Below are 13,928 nucleotides of genomic sequence, written 5' to 3'. Positions count from 1 at the left end.
ACTTGACATTGCACAACAAATCACAGAATTACATCAAAAGCGACAGTAGGATTATAAATACCATTTGAAATGTAGTAGTTCATGACAAATGACAAATGTCAGTAATGAACCTCAGAAGCGTAATGTAAGTAAAAACACAATGCTTAAAGTATAATGTTTCGAGAATGGATGTCATACAACATGAAGGATAAAGCAGCAGTAGATAATATAGTATATAAAATGGAGAAGGCTTTTCAAGCAGCAAGTTACGTACACACCAAAAGAATCTTTATCCTGGAACACAAAGTTGAAACATTATGAGACAATGACCTGGCCAGAAATACACAATGGAGTGGAAGCTTTCCTACTAGCTGAGGAGAGCTGGAAAAATTAGAACAATCTGAAAGAAAAATCCTGAGGCAAATGTTAGGGCCCAATAGCAGCAGTTTACGACGCAATAGAGAACTGCAGGGTGTAACTGAATGTCGATAACAGACGTTGAGGATTTGTAGTGGAGACCAAGATGGTTAAGTTTAGCTCAGTTCTGCGATGGGAATGTACCTCTAAAATGAAACCACCCCAACGCACTTTGAAATCTCCCGCATTTCCAGCGACACTGAATAAGGTATTACGTACGTCATTCGCTGATCACTTCATGTACAATGCCCGCTACAGGTTCGTTCACATGCCATTTAGTTTCGTTTGTGACCTGGTCAGACAGCTTATGATCTTCGTTCACATTTTACTGTAAAATAATAAGCATTCACTACAGTACGAAATATCAGCTGTACGTAAATTTCATCTTTGGCGTGTTGCTGTTGATCATGGTGAACAACATGTTTGCGGAATACGCCTAGGTGACGTTATCGTGAGACGAAGCTCGGCGCAGTAGAAGGTTGTGCCACACACCCGAGCTTGAATAGTCTGTATCCCATGCAGCTGAAGAGACGCGATGACGAGTACCAGAAACCTAGCAGGGAGACTGAATCTCGAAAATGTCCTTAGTGTTTTGCATGAGTAGCAGCTACATCTGTACTACCTCCAGAAGGCACAGGCAATTCAGTCACGAGACTTTTCGTTACGAGCCCACTTCTGCAGGTGGTTCTAACACCGCTGTGTGGACAAGTCAGACTGCCCGAGGCAGATCCTTCTCAAGGATGAAGCCAAGTTCACCAGAAATGGTATTCTGAAATCCCACAGCAATCAAGTGTGGGCTGATGAAAACGCTCATGCTGCACTCCCATCTTCCCCTTGCCCTTTCCCAATGGGATGTATAGATTTCTATCGGTTCCTGGATGGACGTGCGATTCCTTGACAGCATAATGCATGGTCTCTTGGAAGGTTTGCTATTGAATGTGCGTCAGAACTTGTGGCACGATGTCGCACCATCACATTTTTCACGTGAAACTGTTGGGGCAACAGCAGATAGGATGTGCTGGCCCGATTTATTGGCCTGCATGTTCTCTCGACTTGAACCCGCTAGACCCCTACCTTCCGGTCACAAGAAATCCTTGGTGCTGAGACCCCTGTTGTATCTAAGGAAGACTTAACGGTGCAGATTGTGGCTGCGTCAAATGCTGGAGGTCCAGGGATTGGTAATTTTGTGAATCAGAACGTGTTACAGAGGTGCCGTATCTGTGTTCACAACAGTGTTCGTCACATCGATACCTACTTGCAAGTGGGCAAGATGAAAGTAGGCTGGAGTCAGAGAGCAACGTGTGTTGTGGTATTTTGAATGTAGAGAGAAAGAGGTACGTTTCCAGACATGAATTACTATGCTAAACTTAACCGTCTTGGACCCCACTGCAAGTCCCCGAATTTCGTAAAGCGAATTTAGTTACAACCTGTCTACCTGAAAGCTGAAGTTAGCAAATGTAATTAGAATAAGTAAATTAAAATTGCATGGACACATATGCAGGTTCGATATGAAATGAATAACTAAAAAATCTTAGAATTGCTAAACAATTGCCAACACGAAGTCACATGGCTGAAAAAAGTAGGAAGAGGTGTCGAAAATGTAGAAGTAAAAATGGGCAAAATGAGTAATAAAATACTTTTTAGATAAGCAATGGAGAAGACAACTTTCACGACAGCAGAAAAGAAACAACTGAAAACAATGTACGCAAGAAAAGAAGGGGCTACATTCTCAATGAAAGAAAGAAGTGTTGGCCCAAAGGAAACTGCTGTTGACAGAAAAATAAGTGGCAGAAACTCTGATTTGTCGCAGCTCCTAAAAAGTTTATTCCATATTAAAAATAGGGCTGTATTAGAGCAGCATCCAAGTCGTCGAAGTGTCTTCTAATCAGGCCATGTTTAATTCATGTGAGAGGTGGCGCCGGTCTACGATGCGATTTATATATGGTCTATCATTGTCATGTTGAAAGGGAAAATCAAGTAAGAATACACTGAAACATCACAGGTACCACATCTAATGACCGTCGCGCCAGTGTAAAAACCGGTAAACATAGATATCATCTACACAGGCTGTCCCAGGAGGAATGGTCGATATTCAGGGATATGACTAGAACAATCATTCGAAGCAAAAAGTCTGGTAAATGTGAGCAATGTAATGTATACCTTAAGAGCTACGAACACTTGTTCACCATCAATACTGCGAAACAATTGTCTTTATACTGCAAGCTTTTAGATTTCCATACTTTGAGAAGTAGTGGTATGCAGCATGAGCTCTAAAGTTGTGTATAGTTTAAGACTTGTTCATCGCGGCTGCAGTGAAACACATGTCTGCTGAACAAATGCCGGCCGAGATGACCGAGCGGTTCTAGGCGCTACAGTCTGGAACCGCGCGACCGCTACTGTCGCAAGTTCGAATCCTGCCTAGGGCGTGGATGTGTGTGATGTTCTTAGGTTAGTTAGGTTTAAGTAGTTCTAAGTTCTAGGGGACTGATGACCTTAGAAGTTAAGTCCCTTTGTGCTCAGAGCCATTTTGTTGAACAAATACTCAGCACTTAAGGTTGCATTTTGGAGTCCATGTTTACTCGACAGCATTTCCTTATTTTCGTCCATACTTTCTCCTCTCAAAATATGGAAAACGAGGAACTTGCAGTAGAAGAGGAATACATGTTAAAGTCTATATGTACTAGACGTTTTCGCTTCGAATGATCGTTCCTGTCGTATCCCTTATTATTAAACATTGCTTGTGGGACAGAATGTAAAGCCCTTAGAAGCATCTAATGACCACACAGAGATCACATTTACCTCTTCCATACACCAGCTCAGTCAAAATTTCGTAGGGAAAGAGAGATCTACAGAGTAATACTATTTCTCCAGGAGTTAACCGCATTAAAACATGTAACTGTCATTTTCAAATTTACCATTATCCATTCATTAAAAGAAGGACCTCCCATTGCTTTGATAATTCAGTTTGTGTACTGAGCACTCCCCAAACTCCGTCTCATGACGAGACGGCCAATCATCCGTATGCATATCACAGTACTACTGAGTGATATTACTACTGTCGTCACAAAAAGGTAGTCAGTTGTAGGGGAGGAGTCGCGAACTTAGTTTATAGGATAGCAGATGCCAGTAATCGGAGCATGTCTTACGTTCATCTCGACACTCTAGAAGCTGGGACTACAGACGCAATTGGGAAATAGTTCAGGGACCGAAATTAGAAAATCATTAAACCATCTAATTACCGCTGTATGACCTATTAGTGCTCCTCCATCGGAGGCCACTGGGCGACATCCAGGCTCTATTCGGACCACATTTCTATCCTGTCTAGCTTACCTATCTCAAACAGTACTCAAACCCTTCCTACTCTCCATCATGATGTTATTTGTTATGTACGTATTTATAGCGATAACGGGTTGAAATGAAATTGGATTTCCATATCAGTGTGCTTAACTGTATGTACACATCACTCGATCCCAGTGACTCTGCAACTGGACTCTAATTTAATGACCAGGAAATAAATATTTGGTGTGCACACAGCGCCATACACATGAGATTCCAACGCACCTCGTTGTCGAAGTTCCATGGCGCGAGGGAATACTGCACCGCTGGCATGAAGACGTTGGTCTGCAGCCAGCGAATGAACAGGTCACTGGATGGACTCTCGCCGTGGTAGCCGTTCCCACCCACCATGTCCGGCAACACGAAAGGGTGACCGACGATGTTCATCTGTAGCAGTTTGGGTATCATCGAGTAGAGACCGTTCTGGTCGCCCCAGTTGCTGTCGAGATCGACCATGCGGAAGAAGTGAGGCAGCCGCTGGCTCTGGACACTGGCGCGCATTTCGACCAGGGGCCCGAACTGAGAGGCGGTACTCGCGTACTGGTCGGTGAAGACGACGGGGTTCAGTTCGGCGGGCTCGAGCACGGGCAGCTGCGGCAGCAGGTTCGTCTCGCCGGCGTCGAACTTGAGCGAGTCGATCCCCGTCTCATTGAGAAGTGCCTGAAAGTAAGATGGCAATTTAATGTCTGTGGGTATGAAGAAAATGGCTGCTTCGTGCGTGTAAACTAAAATCACATGTGGATAACAAAAAAAGTTGTCGAAATGTGTGTAGGTGCATAGTAGAAACAATAAAAAACCTTAACTTTTGACACACGGAATATAGTGTGAAGGTATACACGCATGATTGCATAAGGAGAACAGAGAAAAGTCTAGTGTTTTACGGCATGGAGAGTTTTCTAGAAACCGAGTTTGATCGTCGTCAAGTTGAACACATTGAGAGCACGATGAATGGGTCAATATTTTAGAATTTCTTGGTAGAGGCAGGTAAGGTAAAGACATTTGATACGTAAGCTAAAGGCATCAGGAAGTTTCCTTAAAATCCGATGTTTATCAGATTAGATTAAGCAAAAAACTGTACGTTCTTTTGCTGTGAGCTGTAATACCATGAATGAACTACGCTTAAAATTCAAGTCGTTGATTAACCAAAGCTAACGTCTAGGTTTTAAACGTTTTATGGGAAATACAAAAATAACAAGAAACGTCTTCGTGGCAGAAATAGCGAAATCTTATTTAACGTTCAGAGAATGCCTGTCACTAGAAATATCTTCTAATATCTGACGATCCATTTTTTCCTTGCTGTATTATTCCGTACAGAAATTCCGAATAACGGCACTTGTATTTATTCGTGGGTGACAAACATAGCTCCACTCTAGTTGTATCTGAGCACAACACTAATCATGCACGCGGATAGCAGTAGAAATTAAGGACGTTCTGGAGCTGACTGTATGGTAGCAATTTGTTGCTGTGCTGGCCTTGGGAATTTACTTAAGCTAAAACGTACTGACGGAAGAACAAGAAGAAAATGCTCCACATTGCTCAGACCTAAACTGGAATCGTAAGCTGCGCACGAATCTTCCTTGAACACTAGTGCAAATACTGCTCCTACAGATAGGAAACACACGCAATCTCGAAGTAGGACTTTCTAAAATAAACATGAATTATTTGAAACTATAAGCGAAAGGAACGTAATAAATGGCTAATGGTGGAATTAATACGAATAAATAATACAAGGCGTTTATTTCATTTGTAAATCTCGAAATTTGACTGTCGAACATCGATGTAAATTAAGAGATGATCACACTCGCGAAGTATTCGACTGCTTTGTAGCGATACGCATTCTGTTTATACTTCGAAAAATGTCAGTATCCCACCCGCATTCTTGTTTCTTATTGCCTTTCTCTTTGTAATGATAAGCTTATAATCTAGACATTAGCTTTCGTTGATCAACAGCTTGTATATTAAGTTCTGTTCATTTTACAGTGTCACATCGTTGCATTGTTTTTAAATGAAATACAATCTGATAAACATCGGTTTTTCAAGAATATTTTCAATGCGTTAACCTTACCTATACCCTTTCAGAATTTGTTAAGTATAAACCCATTCTTGGCGCTCTTGATTTGTTCAAAGTGATGCGCTGGGCTGACTCCACTGTATTGGACTGTCATAGCTCACTGCCTACGATCTGTCACTACCGACGAACCAAAATATTTTATTTACTTGTCTACAAGAAGCAACAATACAAAATAAATACTATTGTAACAACTTATGTAAGCGACGATACTTGGTCTAAAAGGTTATCAGGTTAAGCAAGATTTCTAATTTGATCGATTCACCTGACACATCTTTCAGAACTAAGTTACTATGAGTTGGTACTAAAAGAATATATAATTCATCATGATGTAAGCTTAAAATGTTGCTGTTCCGCATCATTCTGATGAAGCACGGCTAACGGTTGTCGCTACAAAATTGTCATCTACGTAAAAATATGGCCACGTCATATAACCACAGAACGAAAGTTACCGCAAAGTTTTCTACGACTTATAACTGCAATGTGGTGTCTGTAGAAGTTTGACTCTCTGTATTTTATCAGTGCTATCGCCTCGTGTAATATACAAGAATTTATCCTTGGTCTTGTCTTTTTACCTATTTGATCGTCTTCTGAATTACCTGTTTCGTCGCTCAAAGCTACCAACTTGTCTTCATTAGTATACATTTATCCTGTATAGTCACGTGAAATTTTCAACACGCAATTGTTCTTCCAGTTCATCAGCTTCCCCCTTCCTTAATTCTGTCTTACTCCTATTTCTTTACCTTAATTAGCATTTCAGAACTAGCAAGATATGACTTGAGTTCACATTTGTCCCTGGAGAGGTACTGGACTTTGAAATCTAGTTTTCAAGTATTTGTTTTATCATTATATAATCTGAGACCTTCCGGTGTCTCCAGGTCTGTTTCATGTGTACAAATTACTTTCCTGATTCTTGTTTGTAATGACTAAATAATGCTGTGTGGAAATTGATCCCAGGCAGATACTCCTTTCAAACTTTCAGTTTAGTCATATTATCCATAAATTTTTCTTTTCTTCGTATTACTACTGCCTAATTCCAGTCCCACATCAAAATTAACTTTTCCTCTCCCTTAATTATCTGATAATTTCATTTATTTCGAGATGTGTTTTGTCGATCTTTTTACCATCAGCAGAGCTAGTACCCAACCGAACTACTCTATGTGGGCTAGTAATGCATATGTTTATATGTATATGTATATAATAGCTTTCCTGCTTCAAAAATTTATAATTCATTTTTAGATTTAATTCTGAATTACCCAAGTAAAAAGAGAAAGAATCGTGATTTTATACACACCCACAAAAAAGAAAATAATACCACGACGCACGCCGAGGGAATTATCCGAATGGGACGTAAATCGGTAGATCTGATGTACGTGTGCGCACAAACAAATTAATATATCAGAAAACTGCATGATTTATTCAAGAAATGAGAAAATGAAACGATGGTATGGCGCTGATGACCGGGAGTTCTCACCTGTAGGAACTAGGCTGTCGAGTTGCAAGTATTTTCAGTTGACGCCTCACTGGTCGACTTGCGTGTCGATGATGATGATATGATGATGACAACAAACAACACCTATTCCCTGAACGGAGAAAATCTCTGACCTTGCCGGGAATCAAACACGGGCCAACTGCATGGCACTTCGATGCGCTTATTTATTCAAGAGGAAGACCTTCACAAGTTGCGCAAGTCAATAACAGCCTTGACCCCCCTTGTTGTGTACATTGTTCTGCGTAGTCAGCGCGTAGAGAACTTTCCCACTAGAGCACGCCCCGCTAAGCACAACAGCGCAGGCGCAGCGCTCGTCCGTCTCCGCACTACGAGATGGCGCTGTCTTAGAGACGAACCAAATTCTGCTTCCGCCGACCCGCATATTAATATGCAACGCAGCCAATGAAATTGCTGCTAACGTAGAACCTTTTCTCCTCACGGATCACGCTCATGCAGTGATACGTGAACGCACGGGGTATTATAACGAGTGTAGAGACCTCCGAGTAGTCAGTCTGCATTTAGCTGCACCTGTCTGTACTAGTCTGCATTTGTCTGTACCAGTCTATAGTCAAGTTTCAGTCTTTTCCTAATAAGATTATCATATTCTTGTACATAGACATGAAGAGAAATGTATAGACACTTTGTCAAGTATCAGAGATGTGAGAATAAGATTAACATACCAAAACCCAAAGGAAATTCAGATTGTCAATTGTAAATAGCATCCAAAACCAAGTTAAGTTATTTTTATATTTGTTATTATTTTAATAAATGTGTGTGAAAATTAATCAAGTTCTGTTTAAAGTTGGTCACCATCAGTCTACTACTCTAAGCGTGCAAGTGGCGTTTCTATCGTCTGACCTAATGGCAGAAGATAAACACGCCACGATAAGACCATGAGACATATTGCTGACACTCGCCTACTTTGTTAGAGCGACTTGTCAAATAATCTGATGGTGTGTGTACCGACGGTCTTACAGTATGCACACCACACTCCTCTAGCCTTATGAAGCAGTTATTCGGCTTGGCATTGATTGGTAGAGTTGTAGGACATCATCCGTAGAGATATCATGCCAAATTCTGTCCAGTTGGCACATTAGATCGTCAAAATCCCAAGATAGTTGGAGGGCTCTGCCCTTATGTTCCAAACGTGCTCCATTGGGGAGGGTTCCGGCGACCTTGCTGGTCAAGGTAGGGCTCGGCAAGAACGAAGGCAATCAGTAGAACCTTTCTCTTGTGGAAATGTAAACGCAGGTTAGGTTGCTGTGAAGGGCAACAAAACAGAGCATAGAATATCGCAGACGTACCACTGCACTGTAAGGATCTCGCATTTGACAGCCAGAGTGTTCTGCTGTGAAGAGAGCTGGCACCAGAGCCCATCACTCCTGGTTGACAGGCCATATGGTGAGCGACAGTCACGATAGTATATCATCGCTGTCGAAGTCGTCCCAAGGCACATCCTCGGCCTGGAATTTCATTCACTGAACTGTCTACAGTCCGCCTGGATAGCTGAGTGCGTAGTCGGCCTTTGGCTGTGGAGCGGTGCGGTACGTCCCGGCCGCTCCGTGTCGCGTTTCCGGGTGTGTTGGTTGTTTACCGCGCCGGCGCGCTAGTGTTACGTATTGCCGTCACGTTCCTGACACACGATGGCTCTTTCCTATCGGAAAGCCACGATCAAGCTGCAGTTCGACACTACGTACTCTAGACCCAAGGCCCACGAAGTAGAGCGTTTTTTACGCGATGTGGTACATGTTGATCCTAACGAGCTGATCGGTATCCACTTATCTATTGTCTCCAGCGTCGTATATCTCAAGTTCACTGACGACGAAGCATGTGACAAACTTCTCAGACGCTCGACGGCAGGTTATCGGTTCTGCCACTCAGACGGAAACGTGGGTGTGGTGACGCTTGAACGTGCTGGATTGGGAATCCAAAATGTGCGCGTGTTTGAGCTCCCTTTTGAAGTTCCAGTGGATTTGGTCACCCTTGCTCTTCGACCCTATGGAACAGTTCTCGGCCACACGGCCGAAAAATGGAAGACCTTCGACACCTACCCCGTCCTTAACGGGGTGCGACAAGTCCGTATTGACCTGCATCGCCATATTCCTTCGTATCTCACGATCGCTGGTTGCAGGGCAATAATTATTTACGACTGTCAGCCGAGAACCTGCTCCGGTTGTGGCCAGACGGGACACATGCGTACCGAATGCCTGCAACGCCGTCTCGTGCAGACACCCTCGACCGACCAGATTCGTCCGTCGACACCGACCTCTCTGCCGATTACGTATGTTGCGGCGGCGAGACGGGAGACGCCAGCTGTATATGACGACCCCACTGTATTGGTGCGAGCTTTGGAGGACCCTGCAGTAGCTTCCACGGAGCCCCAAGCGTCTTTCAGTGCTGATGCTACTGATATCCTTTCGTCGGACCCCGGCGCACCGTCACAACGGCTCGCCGACGGCGAGATGGAAGTTGAAGCACAGGATGCAGCGTCCTCCCCTTGCCCTACGTCGGAAACAGAGGCGCGGCAGCGTAAGCAGAAATCACCCAAGCGTCATAAGAAGCGGCGCAAGACAACCGACGACGTAGAACAGCCCGAGGCGACACCGCTGGATGACGAGGTGCCTCAACCGCTCCACCGCGCTGACACAGGCGACCCTACCGTCTCACACGGTTCGACGTCTTCTCCCACTACCGCTGGGTCTGGACCACATGGGGATGCGGGAGATCACCGCAGCTCCGACACCGGGGATGCACCCTTGCCTCCGTCTGCCTCTCGAGATACAGTGGTGTCAACGTCCCTGGGCGACTGGGCGCAGGAGATGGAGTTGCAGGATGCGTTTCAGGACCAAGACGATGCACCGATGCCGATGGCAGCGTCTACGCGGCCGGCGACAGACGCCTAGGGCGGCATGAGCACCTCTCGTCGCTGCCTAGCACTTCGCAAGACCGGCGCTCCACGTCACGACTACTGCCCTCCTGTCATACCATGGTCACCTCCCGAGACTTGATGGACCAGGCATACCGCCTCGCCACGATCAACGTCAATGGCATTACATCTGATGTCAAGACCCGTATGCTGAAGGATACGTTACGCGCTGCGGATCTGGACGTTGTTTTCCTTCAAGAAGTCCGATCAGGACTCTGTCTCGATGCCTACGGATATGACGCCTACACTATGCCTGCAGATGTGGGCGGCGGAGGTACGGCGATTCTACTGCGGGAAGGGAAAATGGCCACTGATGTCTCCTATTTACCGTCGGCCCGGGGGGTCGCACTCACAATTGGTACAGCACGTCTGGTGAACTTATATGCTCCTTCAGGCACCGACAAAAGGAGAGAACGACGCACCTTTTTTGCCGAAGATATAGCCCCGCTCTTCCAGGGCAATACCGACCACTTGGTAGTAGGCGGCGATTTTAATTGTGTGCTCCGCCCATCCGACCAGGAGCCACACTATACCACCTGCTCGGCGCTCCAGGCACTTGTACAGGACTTGGCCTTGTTGGACACCTGGATCATCCAACACGGCGACCGTCGAGCACACACCTACTTTACTAGTCACTCCGCGAGCCGTTTGGATCGAGTCTACGTCACCCGCGGCCTACGATCGGCCGTTGTCGACGCTGAGATGTGGCCGGCAGCGTTCAAGGATCACCTCGCATATGTGTGTACTCTCACCCTTCCCCGCCAGCGCGTCCGCCGAAGTAGGGGCCCGTGGCGCCTCAATGTGGGCCTTCTTGATGAGATAAATTGCAGACGCGCAGTCGAGTCCACATGGAGCAATTGCCACCGGCGTTTACCCGCCTACCGTTCTGTACTTCAATGGTGGTTACGGTGTGCAAAACCCGCACTGTGCCGAACATTAGTCAGCTATGGACGCGACCGAGCGCGCTGGCATACTGCGACTACTGATTTTTACTATACTGCGCTCCGCGAACTGGCTGTACAACCGCCGTCGCCAGAGCGACAATCAGCAGTACAACGCGTCAAGGCACAATTGCTTCGTATCAACGCCGCACGTCTTGCGGGTGTGCGGGTGCGAGCGAGGACGACTGATGATGTTCGTGGTGAACGACCTTCCCTCCACCATATCATTCAAGAACGCCGAAGACGCAAGAGGCAGCTCATTACCGAGGTTGAGACGGAGGATGGGCGACGCGTTGACGCACAAATGGATATCGTCCGAGCGTTCACACAGTCATATAAACTTCTTTACGAGAGGGAGTCCCACATGAATGTAGGGGTCAGGGAAGTCCTATCTGACCTACCAGTCTCTCGGAACCTACAAGATGTCGCTACGCTCTTGTCGGCGGTGACTTTGGAAGAACTGCGAGAGGCTCTGTTGCGTGGCTCTCCCAACAAAACGCCTGGCCCTGACGGCCTCCCTCTTGAATTTTACAAGCGGTTCTTTGACCTCATGGGCCCAATGTGGGTCAGGATGTACAGTGAACTCCTGGACGCCGATTTTCAGGTACCATCTGACTTTACTGAGGGTCTCTTGATCCCTGTGCCCAAACCCGGCGGAGGCCGTCGCCCTCTTGATTTTCGCCCGTTGACAATGCTAAACACTGACTATAAGCTGTTGACACGCATGCTCCGTGAGAGGCTCAAACCTACGGTAATGGCGGCCATTCACACTGATCAAACCTGCCTCGGGGGCGACACTAATGTGTTTACGACTTTAAGCACCTATAGAGACGTGGTGGCGCTCATGCAAACTTGCCGCCTCCAAGGCGCCCTTATTGCGCTGGACTTCGACCATGCTTTCGACCGCGTTAACCATGGTTTCCTGCGTGCTGTTATGGAACACATCGGTGTCCCACATCTGACGACGTCTGCTGTGCTTCGATTGATCCATGGGGCTGTCACGAGGATTATGATCAACGGCTGTCGGTCCGCCCCCGTCCGTGTCAACAGGTCCGTCCGGCAGGGTTGTCCTCTTTCTGCCATGCTCTTCGCCGTTGCCCTCGAACCAGCTCTTCACGGACTACGGCGACGCTTAGAAGGACTTACCCTCCGTTCCGTAACCTTTCGATGTGGTGCATACGCCGACGATGTGATGTTCTTAGCACGGTCTGGTGACGAAATACACACGGCGTTTTCCTGGCTCCACCAGTATGGGGCGGTGGCAGGCAGTGTGCTCAACCTTCGGAAATCACGCTACATGGAGGTAGGACGAGGAATGCCTGCAGGTCTGGCCGTACCTCTGATAAAGGTCCCGATGCTCAGGTGTTTAGGGATATCACTCCATCGACAAATACAACGCACGGCGGCCTTTACGTATCGTATGGTCTTACGACGACTCCGTTTAAAGGCTCGTCTCAATAAATTCAGATCATTGAACATTTTGCAACGCGCCCAATACGTCAATGTGTACATGGCTTCTCACCTTAACCATTACGCCCATGTACTGCCGATAACGGACACGATGGCTTCCAGGATACAGGCAGTGTTTGGACACGTGGTGAACGATGGTGCTGTTTTCAAGATCCGTTTTGTTACGCTTACTTTACCCTTCGACAAAGGCGGTGTTGGACTCACTCACGTCAAGCACAGAGCGCTGGCACTGTATCTCCGTTCCATGAGGCGACTCTGGCTTTCACCAACAGCCAGTCTCCCCGGCCTACTGATTGAAGAAGTGGCCCCACGTATGCTGTACCCACCGGTACCAGTTGGACATTTATCGCCCTCGCTGTCACATATTAGAACGTTTTTCGTAAAGCATAGCTATGTGTTGCGGGTTATATCGGAGACACGGAATCCGACAGCGAAGACTTATTATAGTGCTCTCCAGCACTGGACTCCGAATAACGACATTGTACGGCGCCACCCTACGGTCGACTGGCCACGGGTATGGCGAGCCATCCACGCGCCGTTCCTGTCTACTTTCGTGCGGTCGACGTGGTATGTGGTCGTTAACGAGAAACTTCCAACCCGACAACGGCTGCATGCCATTCACCTAATTGACGACCCTGTGTGCCCCCGTTGCACGACGTTAGACACGGACGAACATAGACTGAACTGTGGCCCCGCGCGTGAGTGCTGGAAACTGATCCGCCAGATCCTGGCTTTCCTGCTCCGCCGCCCCTACGTTTCGATTTTACCCCAAGAACTCTTTCATCCCGACGCTGTCTATTTCCCTATGACCCGGATGAATGCGGTTAATTGGGTACGAGGAATGGCGATACACTACATACACCGCGATGGAGACAAAGACGTTCTCGATTTATGGTACTATATGATCGACGAGTTTCTGGTCTTAACGAACAGACAGGATTACCGGAACCTTTTTACGAACTATTTGGGTTCGTCATTCATGGACCCACCACCCAGCTGGGGTGTGCCGGGTGTGAGAAGACATTAACTTGTAGATGTGATCTTTCCACGATTCCCCTATGGTAACGGAAACAGTCTCTGACTGTGTGCAGCGGCCCCGGGCGCTCCAACGATTGGTGGCTGGTGATGTCCAATGTAATGACGACCGCCCGTTCCTGGCCGCCCGCCTAGCAATGTGACCGCGGCGAGCAAGATGGCCCTTTTTAGTTCACTTTATTAGCAACTTTTTGCCCATGGCTGAGTTGTTTTTTTTATGCATTCTCAAAAAAAAAAAAATGTAGCATCACTGACCTGTAAGAA

General features: G+C 46.6%; 1 protein-coding gene across 1 annotated transcript in view; it reads right to left on the bottom strand.

Annotated features, from left to right (window-relative positions):
* The window catches only part of LOC126282310 (myogenesis-regulating glycosidase-like), an 86,098-nt gene that overhangs the window by 35,903 nt on the left and 36,267 nt on the right, over window positions 1-13,928 (bottom strand). The window contains exon 4 of the mRNA XM_049981966.1: window positions 3,958-4,392. Coding sequence (XP_049837923.1) covers window positions 3,958-4,392 — 435 coding nt within the window. The remainder of the gene's footprint in view (window positions 1-3,957; window positions 4,393-13,928) is intronic.

Source organism: Schistocerca gregaria, chromosome 7 (genome assembly GCF_023897955.1).
Source record: "Schistocerca gregaria isolate iqSchGreg1 chromosome 7, iqSchGreg1.2, whole genome shotgun sequence".
In the NCBI taxonomy this organism is placed as follows: domain Eukaryota; kingdom Metazoa; phylum Arthropoda; class Insecta; order Orthoptera; family Acrididae; genus Schistocerca; species Schistocerca gregaria.
This window is presented reverse-complemented; position numbering and strand designations above follow the sequence as displayed.